An 18,295-nucleotide genomic window follows, 5' to 3' on the forward strand; every position below is an offset into this window, starting at 1 on the left:
CTTTTACTTTAAATATACATCTACATTAATGAGTTTCAAATCAATTAGAGTATATTTTATAAAAATTAATAGTATATATCAAATCAATATAATAGTATTGTGAATAATCGATAAAATTAAAGACCTGGTAATAATGAAAACACGGATATAAAGTGGCAAAAAGAATAGGAATGGGAGAGTGATGTTTTTGTTCAATAATGATAAACATAGAGCAAATCATATCTTTTATATTTGCTTCCAATTTTGTAGATGTTGAGTTTTTTAAAACTTAATTTGGAAAAATGAAAGGCTTTTGAGGAAAGTTGGATAAAGTGCTTAGTTGGAGGGGATGTTAAATTCATTTGAGTTGCTATATTTTATATATTAAACAATAATTAGTTTTTTCTTCAGTAGTGCAGTGAAACTTTAAAACAAAAAAAACAAAAAAATAAATACCTTTTTAGACCATAGTAGTGGATTGTGTGATTATTCGTATATATTTTCATTAGGAGATAGAGTATAAAATCTTATTATAACTTAATAAGTTGATTTAAAAAAAAATAGAAGAACAAAATGTTTGTGCTATTTTTAAAAGACAATATTTAAATGAGATTGAATTTAATTATTTTAATCTTTTTTGTAAAATTTAGAATTATAATTTTATTCAAACATTCAATTGCGAGTTGCTTTCAATTTTATGTATAGAGTCAATATTACAAAAATATTAATAGCAAAATAATAAAGAGAGGGACAAAAATGTACATGATTGAAAATGTTTTAAAATTTGTGTTTTAACATGTCAACTTTACTTATTTATTAAATTAATCAATTGACCCGTCTTAAGACATGAGAGTTTAAATTCTTTATAGAGATAGAGTGATTTTAATTTATTAAAATTTTGTTGATGATTTTAAAATTTTTAATGGTTATAAGTGATTGAAACAATAAACTTGACTAAAATGTTTCTTCTAATCATTTTATACCAAGTCTTAATATTTGTTATTGTAACAATCCGATTATAGCATTATTAAGACATTTACATGATTATATTAAAAAAACATTAGTATAAATTTCATAACATAATGTACAGTACAAAATTTAAGTATATTTTAAAATAAGATCAAAGAAATAACTAATATATCTGCATATACTATGATTTACACACATAACTTTTTTTAATTAACCTCAAAGCTACCCCTCTCCAACACCTACATTATTATATGCTCGCATGAGATATACAGTCTCGTATGAAATACATAGTCATAACAAACAAATAACAATATCAAACATACAATATAACACACAATGTAATCCATAAGTAATTTAAAATTTATAAATTTCAAATATAAAAATAATATACTAAAAATTCAAAAAAATAAATAACTACGTGCATATTTCACATCATACCATCAAACATTCAAATATAATGCTCTCACAACCCCTTCATACATCAATAACCCATACACATCATTCGAAGGAATGTTGTATTAGCACCCTTAGACCATGTATCTCATTGCTCAATCACTCATGTTTCTTAGGAGAACTATAAGATGTTTAGACTTCTCCCGATCAATTCCATTCATATTCATTGTCATCAATATACACCTCACACAAAACCAACTCATTGTAAACCCTAGGAATAACTACCTCATTATTCCATTCATATTCATCTTAATTCAAAATAAACATTCCAAAATAGTAAGTCCAGCCACAAAGAAAGTAGCAAAAACACAAAATACTATGCAAATACATGTTACCACCAAGTGATGCTGAAAGGGTGTCCAACACTCTCAACTTAGGGATTCACTGTCAAGTGCCCTACCAGTGTCCAACGTTAGGATCCATATAGCTCACTGTCCAACGTTAGGATCCATATAACTCACTGGAAGATGAGAGCCTAGCGATCAGTGGTGGAACTTGGAAAAAATATTTAGGGGTGCCAAATTAAATTTGTTACATATAATTTTTTTTAGTTAGAAAAAAAAGTTTTTCATTTTTTCTTTTCATTTCTCTGCTTAAAACAAACACACATAATAGTATAATTCAAAAAAAATATTACTATTATTTGCTATTATATCTTGCTATTATATCATGATACCAAACCATGAATATTATTTTAGATAAGCTCTTTGTACCTCATCAATTTAATTTGGTGGGTATTGTCAAATTTGAAGACATTTTTCCCGGATTGCATTCTAATGAATTTTTAAATTCATTATGTATAACTCTAGAAACTGTAGAGATTTGATTTTCATTGTCTTGAATTCTTGGTTCTCATAAAAAGTTTAGTTAACATATATGCCTTTTTTTTCATCTTTATCACAAACCTTCTAAAAAAAAAGAATCAATTCTTTTACTCTTTATCATACTCTTTTTAATATAAATTTATCACATCTCACCTATTTAGAAAAAAAGATAAAATTTATATTCAAAAATCACAATTATCACAATGCAAGACATAATTAAACTCATACCACTTTAATTAAATATGCAACTCGGTATAAATTCAAAACTTAAAAAAAAATACCATAGGCAGCAGAAAACACAAAATCCCTAAATTTCATAATTAAGTGTTATAATAATTTGGGAAAAAGTATAATTAGGGTTCATACCAATTTCATAAAAGAATTTCTAAAATCATAATTATGTTTATACTAATTTGGGATAAACTTAATTTAGAGAAACATCCTAAAAAGAATCATAAATCTAGCATACATAAATCACAATAAGATACTAACCTTCATCTGTGAGAGATCATGCGAGAATTACTTCAATCTCAATCTATGTGTTCCCAACATCTGTTTTTCAATCTATCTCTTTGTATTTATTTATCGGGTTTAGTTAGTCGGATGGTACCCACTTTTGTTTGGATGTGTCCGTTTAGTACCCGCTTTTAAAAATGTGTCAATCTAGTCTCAACTTTTGAAAAAGTGTCTTAATTAGGTCCCTTTCAGACAAAAATTACTATAGCGTTAACGGTATTGATATTTAAAATGACTTACCAAATTAAGTGTTGATATTTATATCAAAATTTAAGACCTAATAATTTTTTGCTGAAAAGGACCTAGGCATCTTTTAAAAAGTTGGGATTCAATTGATACCTTTTTAAAAACGGATATCAAACTGACACATCTAACTTAAAGTGTGAATACCATCCGACTGATTAAACCTTATTTCTCCTCACACACTTTCATGCTAATTTACATGGTGAAAAAATGCTATAACAAAAAAAATCATAATCTCTTTTATAATTTTATTTTATCTTTTATTATAATTTCCATAATATAAATTTAATATAAATAATATATAAATATAATTTTAAAAAATATATAAATACAAATATATATATATATATATATATAATAAATTCAAAAAAAAATTGGGAGAGTCGTGACTCCCTTCTGTCAACTCATAGTTCTGCCATTGCTAGTGATGCTCAGTCCGTTCCTCATTATTCAACCCCATGATAAATATGAATGAAAAATGTGCATATCAATTTTTGTAATTCACTATACCTTTATGCTTTTTGAAACACCTTAGTAAATTGATGAGTTCAAATTTTTGCCCTCATTTAATATTTAAATTTGGGGATTTAATTGATTTTTCTGTGCTTAAAGATTGATTTAATTAGGATTTGTGATTATTGGATTTATTGAGTAAGTTTGGTAAAAGTGGCGTAAAAATTGATTTTAGTTGCATAAAATATTATTGGATATTCTAACGTTTGTTAATGCAGCTGAAATTTATTTTTGGTCAATTAATAGTGTGATTTTAAATATTCAAAGTTACAAAATAAGTCCAAAATCAAGAAATTCTGAAAAAGAATAAATCAGGAGCTAAATGCACCCCCAGTTTTCATTTGCACACTCCTCCCTCAAGTAGACCACAAAAACATGTTCTGCACCCCCAGTTTTCACTAAGTTGCACCCCTCCTACCACTTAAACTCCACTAAACCAGATCATGCCATGTGGCAATCCCCACCTCTTAAAATTAGCCAACCATAAGCCGCCACGTGTCATAATCCTACCCTCACCAAATTAACCAATCAGATTCTGCCACGTCATCACCTTCATCTCCCAAAACCCTAACCCTAATTTCAGCCACCATGACCACCCTCCACACAGCCGCCGCCGCCAATCTCGCCGGCCACCGCGGCGCGCCACCACCAGAGGAGAAGAGAAGCTGCAACCACCACGAATCTGCACCTTGCGCCACCTTCATCTTCTCCGCGCAACCGCGAGCTAGAAGCAGAAACCTCGCGCCTCCGTCTTCTCCGCATCTCCGTTCACGCACCGCACCTGCAACCTCACTTCGCCGAAGCACCACCGCAACAGCAACGCCATCTTCTTCTCGCGTCCTGCATCTCTGCGAGCACACAGCCTTCGCACCACCATCTGCGCAGCTTCACGCCACCTCCATGAACACCATCGCGCACCACCATGGCAGCTCTGCAGCGCACACGAACAACCTCCGCGAAGCTTCTCCGCAGCTCCGTCGCGCCTCCGACAACCACCACTGCACTTGCAACGCGTCGCGAGTTCTTCCATCTTCTCGCAACACCACCGCGAGCTCGCCGGAGCAGCCACACGTCGGAGCAGCCGCCGTCACGAGGGAGGGAGAAGAGTGTGAGAGTGAAACCCTAATCTGCACTGCCACGTGTCAGCGTCTGATAGGACAGTCAAACTGGTCAACTGGTCAACTCTGGTCAACTGGTCAAAGTCAGCAATCAACATTGGTCAAAACTGCAAATATGGTTAAATGAGAGGGGCAGAATTGGAAATTGGACAGGAATTAAGTTGCTAATTAATTAAATAAAAATAAAAGATTTTAGCAACTGACAGATAAAGCCCAAAGTCCAGTTGAAGCCTATATAAAGAGACTTAAGGGAGCAGAAACGAGAACTGACAATATTTTACAGCTGATAGCTTAGACACTTAGAACTCTCTGGTTTTGGCAGATACCGTCTCCACCACATCTCTCATTCTTTCTTTTATTTTCTTTCTTTCATATCATCATGTATTCCAGGGCTAAGCTTTAAGGGTTGATTCCACTGTAATTTCTTAAATGGATTCTGAGGTTAGATGAATTTATATGTTTTGTTATTTTGATTATTGTTGTGGTTTTTGTTTATCTATGTCCTTTGCTTCTTAATCGAATAGAAAATAATGATTTAAAATCTACATGCATGCTAATCATATGAGTTAAAAGGTTTTTAAATTAAATTGAGACTTTACTTTGATTTTGTTTAGAAACTTTCATTTGATTAAATAAGTTTTTGCCAATAATTAAGACTTTAATTTGATTAGAGGTAATTACTTTAACTAAAATTAGTCAAGACTTTACTTTGATTAATTAAGTTTTCTATTTGGTAAAGAAACAAAGGAATAGACATGATTATGCATAGTAAAATTACTATGGATAATCTAATAATTCTCACTTTTAATTGAGACTGTACTTTGATTAAAAGTGAGGATGTCAACAAATGAATTGAGTCTTTACATTGATTTATTTGTAAATCAACAACAATAATTAATTTAACAATAATCTCTAGATAACCAATGAAGAATCTTATTTAGAAAAAGCAGTGGAATTGACCTATTTACTATTACTGTGTTTACAATCTTCCGTGTCATTTTCTTTGCATATCAAAACCTCCCTATTTTTATAGTTGCTAGTTTTAAAGTACATTTTTTGAGAATCAAATATTTGAGATCAATTCCGTATTCGTTGTGAGACGACTCAGGGTTATCTTAACCCTAACTATTTTCTTCACTACAAACTGGCAATACTGAAGTTGCTAAAGTAGTGGTAATTTGATCGCCTAACGACAGCGATATCAAATTTGTATACCAATAAAATTTTAACAAACACTATTACAATCCATTACCCAAACCCAAATCCAAATACTCGTTCTCCATTCAGTTTTCCAGATCACCAATCAACATAAAAATAAAGTTCTATGATATACTGACAACATTTCAAATACCAATTCACAGGTGTAATTCATCAATTCAACTTTCAAATCACAAATGTCAAACAAACAATTCAAACAATATGAATAAGAATATAAATGTCAAAACTAGTTTTCCTTACCTCTTTTAGAGTTCACTGCTCTAATTTGTTATAAACTCTATGTCTTATAGGATGCTTTAAAACACAAAGAAAGCTTATATTGATGATCTAAGCACATCCTTAGGATCACATCATAACAAAGATTCCTAACGAATTCCATAATACCATATGAAAGACCAATAAGTTTACATATATTCCGATCAAAATTTGACTTTAAAATAAGAAAAAATTTGAACTTACTTGTGAAAGACCAAAAATTCCACATGCATCCTAGCCAAAAATTAACCCTATGATATGAAAAAAAAATATGAACTTCCTCTATTTGAGAAACCTTTTAGCTAGAGATGTTGCCCATGACACTAGGAACATATAAGAGTATATAAGAGTATGCTTGAATCTTGAAAGAGATTAAAGGTGAGGTTAAAAATTTAAAGAGAGGGTAGAGAGATTATAAAGAAAAAGGTTATAGAAAGTATAGGTTATTTATAAAATGAAGTTATTTCTAATAAAATTTTATTTATAAGAAATTCCGTTTAATGATAAAATGTTCAAGTTTTCATTTTATAAAATAACACTTAAATATATACTATTTTTAAAATAAATTTATTTCTAATAGAATTTTTTTTATACGTAATTTCATCCAATAATAAAATATTAAGTGTTTATTTTATAAATGATTTTTCTTATTCTTAACAATTCTACAGATCTCAGAGTTATAAGCGGAGGAAAAAAACAATTTTTAAGTTAGTTAATATAATCTGGTGCACACTAATGTATTTTATAAAAATTACAAACTTTCATCCCGAAATTTATAACTATAAATTAGGCTTGAATAAAGCAATACAAATTGAAAAAAAAAACACAATGATACATATATAGTTTAATTTTGTTTACACTCATTACACATGTATATTAAATGTTGATGCACATTTTTAATGTCCATAATTTCTTTTTTTCCAAAAGTTAAAAATGATAATTTGCAATAATAATTACCAAAGAAATGTATTTAAAAAGTCAAAAGTTTTGATAGTATGAAATTCTGCTTATAAATTATTAAAAGTTTGTCGTAGTTAATTTTAGCCAGAGATTACTTATTTTTTGTATAGAGATGGTGTGATTATATATATATATATATATATATATATATATATATTAATTTTTTTTACACTCATTACACATGTATATTAAATGTTGATGCACATTTTTAATGCCCATAATTTTTTTTTCCAAAAAAAATTAAAAATTATAATTTGCAATAATGATTACCAAAGAAATGTGTTTGATAGTATGAAATTCTGCTTATAAATTATTAAAAGTTTGTCATAATAAATTTTTGGGAAGAGATTACTTATTTTGTGTAGATATGGTGTGATTATATATATAAAATCAAATAATAATAATATTATTATTTAATAAAAAGTAAACAGAAACTTAGTCATGAAAAAAAATTAATCTTTTGTATGAATCATATAGATAATAAAATATACACATTAAACTTATCCAACTAAATTACTTGTTTAACAACTAACATTTTATTTTTTTTTAATCATAAGTCATTTAAAATTTTAAAAAATCAATTACGACTTATGGGATTTAATTGATTTTTTTCTCAAAATATATTAATGGGATTCTTAATTCCATAAACAATTATGAAATTACCCTAAGTCATCAAATTACCCGGTAAAAAAACAGTGCATCTTCTGATAACATAAATTGATCACGCTAACCAATAGGAATTGATCTTACTTTAAGATTGACCACTCTAGGCAATAGAAACAAGCCACGTCAGCATGAAAGACACGTGTATCCCAGAAATTGTAACATTACAGTCACAAGCAGAGGAGAAAAAGGTCTTTCTCCTTCTAGATTGAAGCAAAGGGAAAATAAATGCATACACAGCAGAATCCCCCATAAGGCAATGTATATCATGCTTCTCTGAATCAAACTCGCTTGTTCAAGGGAATCAATTGATCAGCCAGATCTGAGACGGTGTTCGGTTGGGTCAAACTATTATTCAGTAAGTTGTTTCGCAAGAAAAATTTTAATTTGAGATTTATCTGTACAATATTCAATTGCATATATTGTTCTTCATTTTTTAGTTCCTCCATTGACTATTAGGTTCAATGGGTTTTTTGTTTTATACTTTTACAATTCTTGTTTCAAGGATTTAATTGAGAGTAGGTCTTCCATATAAAGGTGCTGCAGCTACTGCTGTGGCACAACATTGGGTTTTTCTTTCATTGGTCTTGTTGAATTAGGTGCATCCTTTGTTTCCGGTGTATAGGTTTTGTTATGTTTTAGGGTTTAATTTTTTTTTTCACCCAAAGGAGAAGTATGTGAAAGTTCTGTATCTAAACGGGTACTTCTTAATTATTGTGGGTTTATTTATCTGGTTAGTTCTGGAGTAACAATTATCAGGGAAGGAAGTTTGATGAAAATGCTCAAGTGGATGGATCAGTGGACTAGATCATCTAATTGAAATGCACTTGTAGGGAAGTGGTCTGGGGATTCGGGGTTCTCACTTGTCCACAGGGCTTGTTCATGATATTACTAGATTTGACTGGGTGCTGTTGGCAATCGTGCTTGATGTGGTTTAAGTGGCCAGTGGAGTGGGGATGCGTCACTTGATGCAGTCTGCAATTTAAAATCTTGCCAAGGTTTTGAATTTCAGTGATTATTTGGTTATGTTCCCCTGTGTCCTTCCTAACTTCAGGTCTTTACTGCAGTGCTTTGCAATTGAAGTGATACTTTACATTTTTATATGTCAATAATTCAACAATAAGTTGTGATTATTTCACCTTTGGAGGAAAAATCAGAGCCCGTTTTTGTATTGTTTAGTCTTGAAGAATAAGAACCAAGCGTAAGATGTTTGTTTGGGTTGCAAAAGCTAATGCAGAGGGAGTAATAAGGAGGATAGGTTTTGGCTATTTATTGAATATTTTAAATAGAAAAATGACGATTGTCATCATCAACGTTGTCAAATTTGGGTGTTAATTTGTAGGATCGTACAAGTTTATGATCCAATCAGCCTCCAACGAGCCAAAACGCTCCTAGAATTGTTTCTTCTGTACAGGCTCAGTTGGACTTGTGATTTTCAGGAGCTATTTCACCACTTGAAAATGGCACTACAGCTTTGTTCCAAAATGTCACCTTGTCACTCTGTTTTAAGGCACACAAAATCAGAAACTTAGGTTTGCAATCTTCCTTAAAAGCCATCCATGTCATCAGCCAAGCACACGCGCTCAATTGAAGCTGTCATTTGAAAATTGAAGACAAGGTACAACATGACGGGTTGAAGTTAGTTCCTCTCACGATTTCACCTATTCTTGTATAATGTTCGTCAAGATCACCTATTTGGAATTTCAAGACCATGTTCACAATTTCTAGATCATCTCCCTTACGATTCGTGATTTCACCTTTACGCCCATCTCTGTCTTTCAGGGCCCATTCTGTCTTGTTCAAAATGAGTGGTTTTTCTCTGTGTTGGCTGTGTTCTCTGTTTTAGTATATTTTTCAGTTATATTTTGTTGGTTGTGTTCTCTATTATAATATAATGTGGTTTTTCTCATTATTTTGTTTGCTGTTACTTAGAAATATATTATTCTGTTCTCTGTTATAGTATATTTTTCTAGCATTGAATTATTATTTTGTAAGAGGTTTATGTTCCTGCATATATGTCATCATGCGGTTCTTCAATATTATTCTTTTGTTAGGTAGACTCAAATAAACTCTTGTGAGTTTGCAAGTTAAGTTTCTGATTTAAATTTAGCGAACTCTTTAAGTTCTTTAGTTTGACAACCTTGGTCATTATGATTAAACCTGACTACTCATTTATAAATTTATCAAATAACATTAAGATGAATGCCTAGCTTGTAATATTGAATTTTCAAGTGTTGAGTTGAACCTTGTATGTCATAAACTTGTATCTCCCAGACATGAGAATTATTGCATGATAGAATTCAAATAAGTTATTAAATAAAATCAATTGATTTTTTCCTGAATATGTTTCCAGTTGGCTGTCTTTGTCTCCAGTGACTTCAAAGTAACCCCTGTGCCCTAGCCATGGCTGCACCGTTTTTCTCAACACCTTTTCAGCCTTATGTTTATCAGGTAGTTGCATCAATTCTTGTCCTTAATATATATATATATATATATATATATATATATATATATATATATATATATATTTAAGCTTCCCTTGTTTTCAATCAATTGATTTCTGTTAGTCTTGATTCTAGAACAGATTGAATTATAAATTAATCTGTTAGATGCATTGATGATGACTTCTCAACTAGAGTTGTAATTTGTGAAATTGGAGTACTCTTGAAGATCAATTTGTATCTTCAAATATTGCTATATTTTTGCAATTGAGGTTGCTATTTAGTTAATTTGATATGATGGATGCATTATATGATTGACAAAATTTTGTTGAGTCCTGGATCATAATAGTTTACTCCTTTGGTCTGTGCGCCTTTGAACTAACATAGCTCCTCTGGAACATGCAAAATGATATTATATAAAAAAACCTTTGCTTTGATGTTTGGTGTACTTTTAAGGAATGTAAAATGCTTTTATTATCATGCATACTGTTTTCAGTAAGATGGCTGAGTATAAGAAGTTAACCACACAAAAAACCTGCATTACTGATGCTAGAAAATGGAAAAGCTTAGTAGATATTCTAACACACAAATATAAGAAAAAGGAAGGTTTCTCAGTATATTTATTCATATATTTTGTTTGTAAGCATTTATCAAGGGTGTTTTCTTTTCATGTTTTTCTGTTTAGAGCCCGCAAGATGCAATTATACCTTTTCAGATTTTAGGGGGTGAAGCTCAAGTGGTTCAGGTATGTGTGACAATCTAAAGTTTAAAATACCGATGTTTTGGAAACTATTTATTGTCTATTTACTGTATTATAATTCTTCATCTGGTTTTTGCAAATGTAGATAATGTTGAAGCCACAGGAAAGAATCATCGCAAAGCCTGGTAAGTTGTTGGGAACTTTTATTCATTGGTTTTGAATTTTTACTTGATGATCTTTCTTCTCAAAGTATCGCATTTGAATTGCTAATTATTAAGTGCATGCTCTTGAATATGAAACTGACACAAACATGATTTATGGATAATAATGAACATTGCCGTGGAAGGTGAATCTTGGTGCAACACTAAGGTTGCTGCCTTATGACTTGGAGGTCATGGGTTTAGATCCTGGAAACAACCTTTTATTAGGGGATAGGCCGTGTATATTTAACAACCCCACCCTCAACTGGTCAGGACTCTTAAACAACTGTGGATGAAATAACCTATATATTTTGTTTGCAAATATTTAATCATATTTTTTGTCTAAATTTTTTGTTTTAGATTCGTTAAAATATTTAGTACTAGCAGTACACCCTTTTACATATTTTTTTATTATTAACTAAAATTTGTTGAAAAACTATAATATTAGGAGTGAGGTTCATTAAATAAGAAGTTACCCACATAATCTATGATTTGTAATAAATTTTGGCTAATAGTAAATCATGTGCGTTAGCATTTCTCAAAAATAGTTTGAGTAAGTACCTGATAAATGTCATACTGAAAGTCGTTTTGAAAAATGAATAATTGAATCCCTTGCTCTTAAATATTTCTTTATGACCTGTTGGTTGCCAATAAGCATGTTTGTGACTGTTTTATCTCTCCTTAATTCTTCCAAAGGGAAGTATATCATCACGTAGGGTGTTACCAAGAAGTAAATTTTTGTGGGAGTGGAGCTGTGCAGATAATTTTCTGTTATTTTGTTTTCCTAGTACTCCTCATTTTAATATTTTTTAATGCATATTGATACCAATATGGCAATAAATTCACCCACATCTGTATCTGTATAACTTGATAAAGTTAGAATTTGTGGATCACACCTGTCAATGTTTTAATGGAACCTGTATGCTATTTACTTGTAGGTTCCATGTGCTTTATGTCTGGATCCATTGAAATGGAAAATGCCTACCTTCCCGAAAATGAAGTGGGTGTATGGCAGTGGTTATTTGGAAAAACAATAACTAGCATTGTTCTTCACAATTCTGGACCAAGCGAAGGATTCGTTGGAATTGCTGCACCATATTTCGCAAGAATTCTTCCGGTTTGTACTTATGTGCCTTTTAAAACTATTGTTACCCTTGTTTTAAGTCTCAATATTCATCATCTGAAATAAATATTGGTATACATATGACTGGACTTCTCTTTATATGTATATGCTTATGTGTCTGTTATTCAAATACAGATTGATTTGGCAATGTTCAATGGAGAGATTTTGTGTCAGGTATAACCAATTCGTTTGCAGTTGTTGTTAAATTTGATTTTAGATTTTCAAATTTGATCTATAGGTTTACTGGTTGTTGAATTTTCTTTTAAATCTGAGAAACAGATTACAAAATAACCTTGTTTTGAATTTTCTGCACTCTGTAGCCAGATGCTTTTCTTTGCTCTGTCAATGATGTGAAGGTTAGCAACATAGTAGATCAGAGGGGACGAAATATTGTTGCTAGTGCTGAGGTGAGATATTTTGGATGTTTCCCACTATTATTAGTCTTTGTTACTAACTTGGTATCAATTGCATGGCTGACCACGTAGTTTTCCTTTTTCAGTATTATTTTCTTTTGATACATTACAAAATCGGACATTTTTTTGAACTCCAAGATGTACAGCATATGTACGCTGTAATGCTACATTGAATTTTTGTACCAAAACATATAATCAACAATGACAAGACATGTCCGTAGGATGCATTACTTGTCTGTTGACGGATCTTCTTGCGATCGATACTCAATTTCTTGTTCACAATCGATATTTTTAGGTTGCATTTGCATTCATTGAAGAGTTTACTATATCTATGGTATGGAGAAGAAAACCAATAAATTAGTCAATTTATGATTTTACCCCCCTGCTTCGTTATTGTGTGGTACCACCAGTTATTGTTTGAGAATTTTTTAATGATTTCCCTTAAAGTTCCTAAAATTTACAGTTTTGTTTGTATCAGCCCTTAGGACATAAATGAATTTTTGTGTTTCCAATGTAATAAATGTTTCCTTTCTCAATAAGAATTTCCCACTTTTATCTTAACTTCAGCCTAAAATTTATTCACCACTTTTCGTTCCGTGAAAATTGTTGATGTTATGGGAATAAAAATAAAGTTTATATTGAAAAAAAAAAAGGAAATACATGACGTTTGTGTTTAGAATGTAGTAAATGTTATCTTTCCCAATAATAACTCTCCAAATTTATCTTCTTTAACATAAGCCCTGAAACTTATTATAACCATATTCCATTCATATTAGAGGTGTTCTGTTGGAGAAGAAATTTCGAAGAAGTTAGGAGTTCTTTTAATTTGAGAAAACATTTTTTGTTTTCAGTTTCAGTTTTCGCTAATAATAATTACAAAAAATGGCGTTGTGAAAATAGGCGAAGAATTTTTGTCAAAACAATTGGGCTGGCCTCCTTGTCATGCATGCCTCCATATCATTTCTCTAAGACCATGCTCTTTTTGTAGGGATTCTTGAGGCAGAAGCTATCTGGCCAAGGGCTTGCTTTCATATTAGCGGGTGGATCTGGTATTCTTTTCTTCTAAACATTATAAAGTCTTTCTCTTGTTCCATTTGCAACTCTCAGCTCCTCCCGAATTCATCATTGTACTTTTTAATGTCAAATTTATTAAGTTTTTGCTTTGAATTTTTTTCTCATTCTTTTCCACCATACTCTTCTGTTATTTCTCATTGGGACGCTCTATTGGATTCTGTCCTCTTGTTAGTTGTACAGAAAAATCTTGAGATCGGTGAAGTTCTAGCTGTTGATGTTTCTTCCATTGTTGCTGTTACAAGTACGGTCAATATCCAAATAAAATACAATGGTCCTGCACGAAGGACAATGTTTGGGGTAAGTAGCTTTTAAAAGCTCAAGCATTTTATAAACATCGCAATTCTCTTTGCATATATGCTGGCAATAATTGAGAGTTTGCATTGCTAAACCAATCAAGTCTCTTTAAAGTGAGGTGTAGTTTAAACCCCTCACAAGATCAAGGGAATAAATTTTGCATAACCATAATTTTTTTCTATTTAGGAAACACAATGGGTCTAACCTTTCCTATGACCCGAAGCATACTAGGAGTTTTATAGAACCGTACTACCCTTTGTAATGCCATTCCCTTAACCAGCAAATGATAGGGATCCAACCCATTTATAAAATTGTAATACACATCGATCAACAGGATCCTCGGTAGCAGGCAATTATGCTGTAATGACAAAGATGATAATGTAGTAGCATTTTCATCACGGTGACCATAATGCTACCTTGGTTGGATGTTCATGCATTACTTTCTTATAACATGATTCTTCTAACACCCATAACTTTTTCTAGAATGTGTTATATATGATCGTGATATCGAAAATTGCAGGGTGACAATGCGGTCACAGCTCTTCTAACAGGACCAGGCATTGTGTTCATACAAAGTTTACCATTTCATCGACTCTCCCAACGAATTGCTAGGTAACGTTGTGGTCGAGTTCAAAAACTGTCATGTACCTGTCTTCTACTTCTGCTTGGACATGCTCTCATGCTTTTATTTTTTACCCGCGTCAACTTTTGAACGATGTTGTAATAGAATTCAATTTCTGCTTTTCAGGGCGGTGACTTCACCAAACATGAGGGAAAATCCCAAGTTTTTCATACAGATTGCAGTTTTCTTTTTTCTGGCGTACGTTGTCATTGTATCTTCGTTAATATTAACAGATGTATGAAATTCACCTTGTATTTTTTTGTTTGTAATTTTTACTTTTCTTTTGTTTTACCAATTAACATATAGATTCAGGAATGAAGGAGGGGGATTTCTTATTGGCAGATCCACTAGTCCCATTAAAAAAAAAAAAAAAACTAGTAATATGATTATTATGAAAATTGTTTGTTAGAGTAGTTAATTTGAACAGCATTTTTGTCCTTGTGATGTTGTGTATTATTCTCAGTTTTTTTATTTTATTGTTTGAAGGATTAAAAACAATGAGACGTGACTTTTGTTTATGTACAACAATCAATCAATCAATCAATCAGGTGTAACAGAAAGTTTAGAACCGATCCGATGTATTAAATGACACGATAACAGAATAACTTTCAAGATTTGACAGGCAAGTCTTGCCAAATTTCTAATATTATTTAACCAAAATGTATAATAATCATCATTATTATTCTTATAAAAGTGACGAATTTAATATATTTAATATTGGATGATGGTTTGATTGTTTTAAGGTGTGTTTGATACTTGATAAAATGACTTTTGAACGAAAGTAATACAATTTTCAATCGAATAAAACAATGTGTTAGATTGAGTTGAAAATGAGTTCAATTAAATGAAAAATATCTGATCGCATATTAATTGTTCTATTTCTTGAGATTGGAAATTTGGCAATCAATCTAATTACTGAAATATTTCTCAATTACTCTAAATTCTTCCTTTATTATACAAGAAATCTAGTTCACACTCCGCAAATTCATATGGATTAAGGTAGTGTTTGGTTTGGATTGAGGAGAGGATTTGAGGAAGAGTGAGTGGATGAATTTGAGTTGATGAAGAGGGGATTGTGGTGTTGTTTGGATTAAGGTTGTGTTTGTTTGAGATTAAACGGAATTGGTAAGATGGATTACAAAGTGATTTTTCCGTTCGTTTGTGGTTAATTAAGACCAAGTGAATGCACTGATTAGCGAGATGTATCACTTTTAACATCTTGTGTAATGGGAGGTGATTTGAAATGATTAATTGAGCAAATACACGTTTATTCTTTGTATAATATTTCTGTGTGTGTGGCTGAGATCTGGAAATAGAAAATAATAGAGTTGGTGTAGATCTACTGAGGTATACAACATTCACTAAAGAAGGGATCCAATCCTGCTATAGTTGGACATGACGTGAGTGAAGGATCCAATTCTAGCAAAATTGGAACCAATCCAGGGCATGGCGTGAGAGAAGGGATTCGATCCCATATCACTTGGATCCAATTTAGAGACCAATTATAATTTTTTGAAACTATTTTAGTTGCCAATAATTTTTAGTTTATAAGTTGCTACCTAAATTGGTTACTATATAGCGACTAATTGCTTCTTGTCATTAAAATTAATCATTATTCAAATATTTTCTTGTAGTGTACTACGACTTTATAAATTAAATATTTCATTGATAAGTATCGATAAAGTATCCTAAAATATCGGATACGGATATGTGATCCCAGTTGAAGTATCGGTGCATCATTACATAAACAATTAGGTAATTTGGTTATCTTTATCTCTCCTCCACATAAACACACATGTTATCTCACTCTCTCACACAATAATCCCACCACTCACTCATACCAAAAGCAAAAAAGAAAAACTCACATCTTTGACACATGAATCGAGTGGGGATAATACGATAAAAACGTATTCAATCCCTGCAAATCTTCTCAATTTGGTGAGATGAAAATCCTACTTGTTTGTGCCTTCACCCTCTCGCAAATCCATCTAAAAGAACACACTTCATCATCGCAAATTGTCACACTAAAATCCATCCGATTACTAAATCAGCTGAAGCAAACATGGCCTAAGATATTATTAGTGAAAGAATGGTAACACATGACTAAGATATTATTAGTGAAAGAAATAAGGATTTGGAGTTAAGTTTTGAACATAATCAATATAAAAAATTATTTATAGTTTTAGAAAGTCAAATATGACTATATATAAATAGTACTTTGTAAAAATACAAAGAATAAAACACGTGCAAAAATAGAGAAGATTCTCTAAAAATATAAAGGATGTATAAAAATATGTAAAGTAGACTCGCTAAAAATAAAAATCAATGTAAAATAGATTAGTCTAATGTGTATTGATAAACTCATCTAATCATTACATTGACAAGCTCGTCTAATATATCTTGCTAAACTCATCTAATTAGTATATGAACACACTTGTTTAATGTGTTTTGTTATACTCGTCTAATTAATATATGGACAAATTTGTCTAATGTATATTACAAAACTCATAGTCAGAGAATGGATAAAGTCGTATAATGTATATTAATATATTTGTCTAATATGTGTATAAACAAACTCGTCTAATGTGTGTTTAAAGACTTGTCTGATTAATGCTTGTCTAATGTGTATTCTTAAAATATTATAATGCTGAACTCTTTTAATCAATATATCGACATACTCATCTAATTTGTATCATTAGGCTTGTATAATCAATATATGAATGTGTATTGCAAAACTCATCTTTAGTCAATGAGCGGACAAACTCGCCTAATCTATATTAATAGACTCGTCAAAACTGTGTATAAATAAACTTGTCTAGTGTATATTGTTATACTTGTGTAATCAATGTATAGACATACTCGTACAATGTTTATCTCTATACTCATTTAATTAGTGTATGGGCATAGTCGTCTAACCAATGCATGTGCAAACTCTTTTAATGTGTATTGTAAGTCCCGTTTAACTAGTGAATGGACATATCATATGGTGTGAATTAATAGACTCATATAATTTGCTATGGATAGACTTATGTAATGTGTACACTACAAAAAAAAATGTTATTTTGTAGAGGTTATTTTGCAGAGGTTATTAAAATCGTCACAAGTAAACATGATTTAGAAAGAATTTGATTGATTTTCTAAACTTAAATAATATAAGGGGTTTTGTATTCTTTTTAAAAGGTGTGTCTTATTAGTGTATGAACATACTTGTCTAGTATTTGATGTTAGACTTATCTAATCAAAGATGGGTATTATTAGACTTGTCTAATCAATGTGTGGAATGATGCATATTATTTTTTGTTATACTTGTCTAGTGATTGTATGATCAAACTCATCTAATATGTATGGTTAAACTTGTTGTGCATTGACAAACTCATTTAATACTTTTTCCTATACTCATCTAATTAGTGTATTCTTAATCTCATTTAATCAATGTATAAAATGACTCGTGTAATGTTATTTTGTTAAGTCATCTAATTAGTGTGTGCACAAACTTGTTTATTGTAAATTGTTAGACTCATCTAGTGGTTTATTATATACTCGTATAATCAATGTATGTACATACTCATTTAATGTGTATATTGTTAGGCTTGGTCTAATGCTTTTACTATATTTTTATAGTATGTATTGCTATATCTATCTAATTAATGCATGTCTAATATATATTTCTAGATTCAACTAACAACAATATAAATATAGGAGTGGTATACTTTAGAA

At 31.0% G+C, this 18,295-nt stretch overlaps 1 protein-coding gene across 2 annotated transcripts; it reads left to right on the plus strand.

Moving 5' to 3' along the window:
- Positions 1-7,901: 7,901 nt before the first annotated feature.
- LOC114176235 lies at positions 7,902-15,004 on the plus strand. Of its 2 annotated transcripts, XM_028061198.1 has the most exons (11): positions 7,902-8,069; positions 10,065-10,162; positions 10,838-10,897; positions 10,998-11,037; positions 11,991-12,169; positions 12,311-12,349; positions 12,496-12,582; positions 13,577-13,637; positions 13,835-13,959; positions 14,477-14,568; positions 14,705-15,004. In XM_028061198.1, the coding sequence occupies exons 2-11, from the start codon at positions 10,115-10,117 to the stop codon at positions 14,817-14,819; spliced, it is 846 nt and encodes a 281-aa protein (XP_027916999.1). In that variant the 5' UTR covers positions 7,902-8,069; positions 10,065-10,114; the 3' UTR covers positions 14,820-15,004. The 2 variants fall into 2 exon arrangements, with proteins under 2 accessions (XP_027916999.1, XP_027917000.1); XM_028061199.1 differs by lacking the exon at positions 10,065-10,162 and having other exon boundaries at positions 7,920-8,069.
- Positions 15,005-18,295: the final 3,291 nt, after the last annotated feature.

Source organism: Vigna unguiculata, chromosome 3 (genome assembly GCF_004118075.2).
Source record: "Vigna unguiculata cultivar IT97K-499-35 chromosome 3, ASM411807v1, whole genome shotgun sequence".
Classification (NCBI taxonomy): Eukaryota; Viridiplantae; Streptophyta; class Magnoliopsida; order Fabales; family Fabaceae; genus Vigna; species Vigna unguiculata.

Coding starts and splice junctions, on each gene's coding strand:
- LOC114176235 (XM_028061198.1), top strand. CDS start 10,115: ATGGCTGCACCGTTTTTCTCAACACCTTTTCAGCCTTATGTTTATCAG. Junction 11,038..11,990: donor AAGAATCATCGCAAAGCCTG/GTAAGTTGTTGG, acceptor ATTTACTTGTAG/GTTCCATGTGCTTTATGTCT. Junction 13,960..14,476: donor CACGAAGGACAATGTTTGGG/GTAAGTAGCTTT, acceptor CGAAAATTGCAG/GGTGACAATGCGGTCACAGC.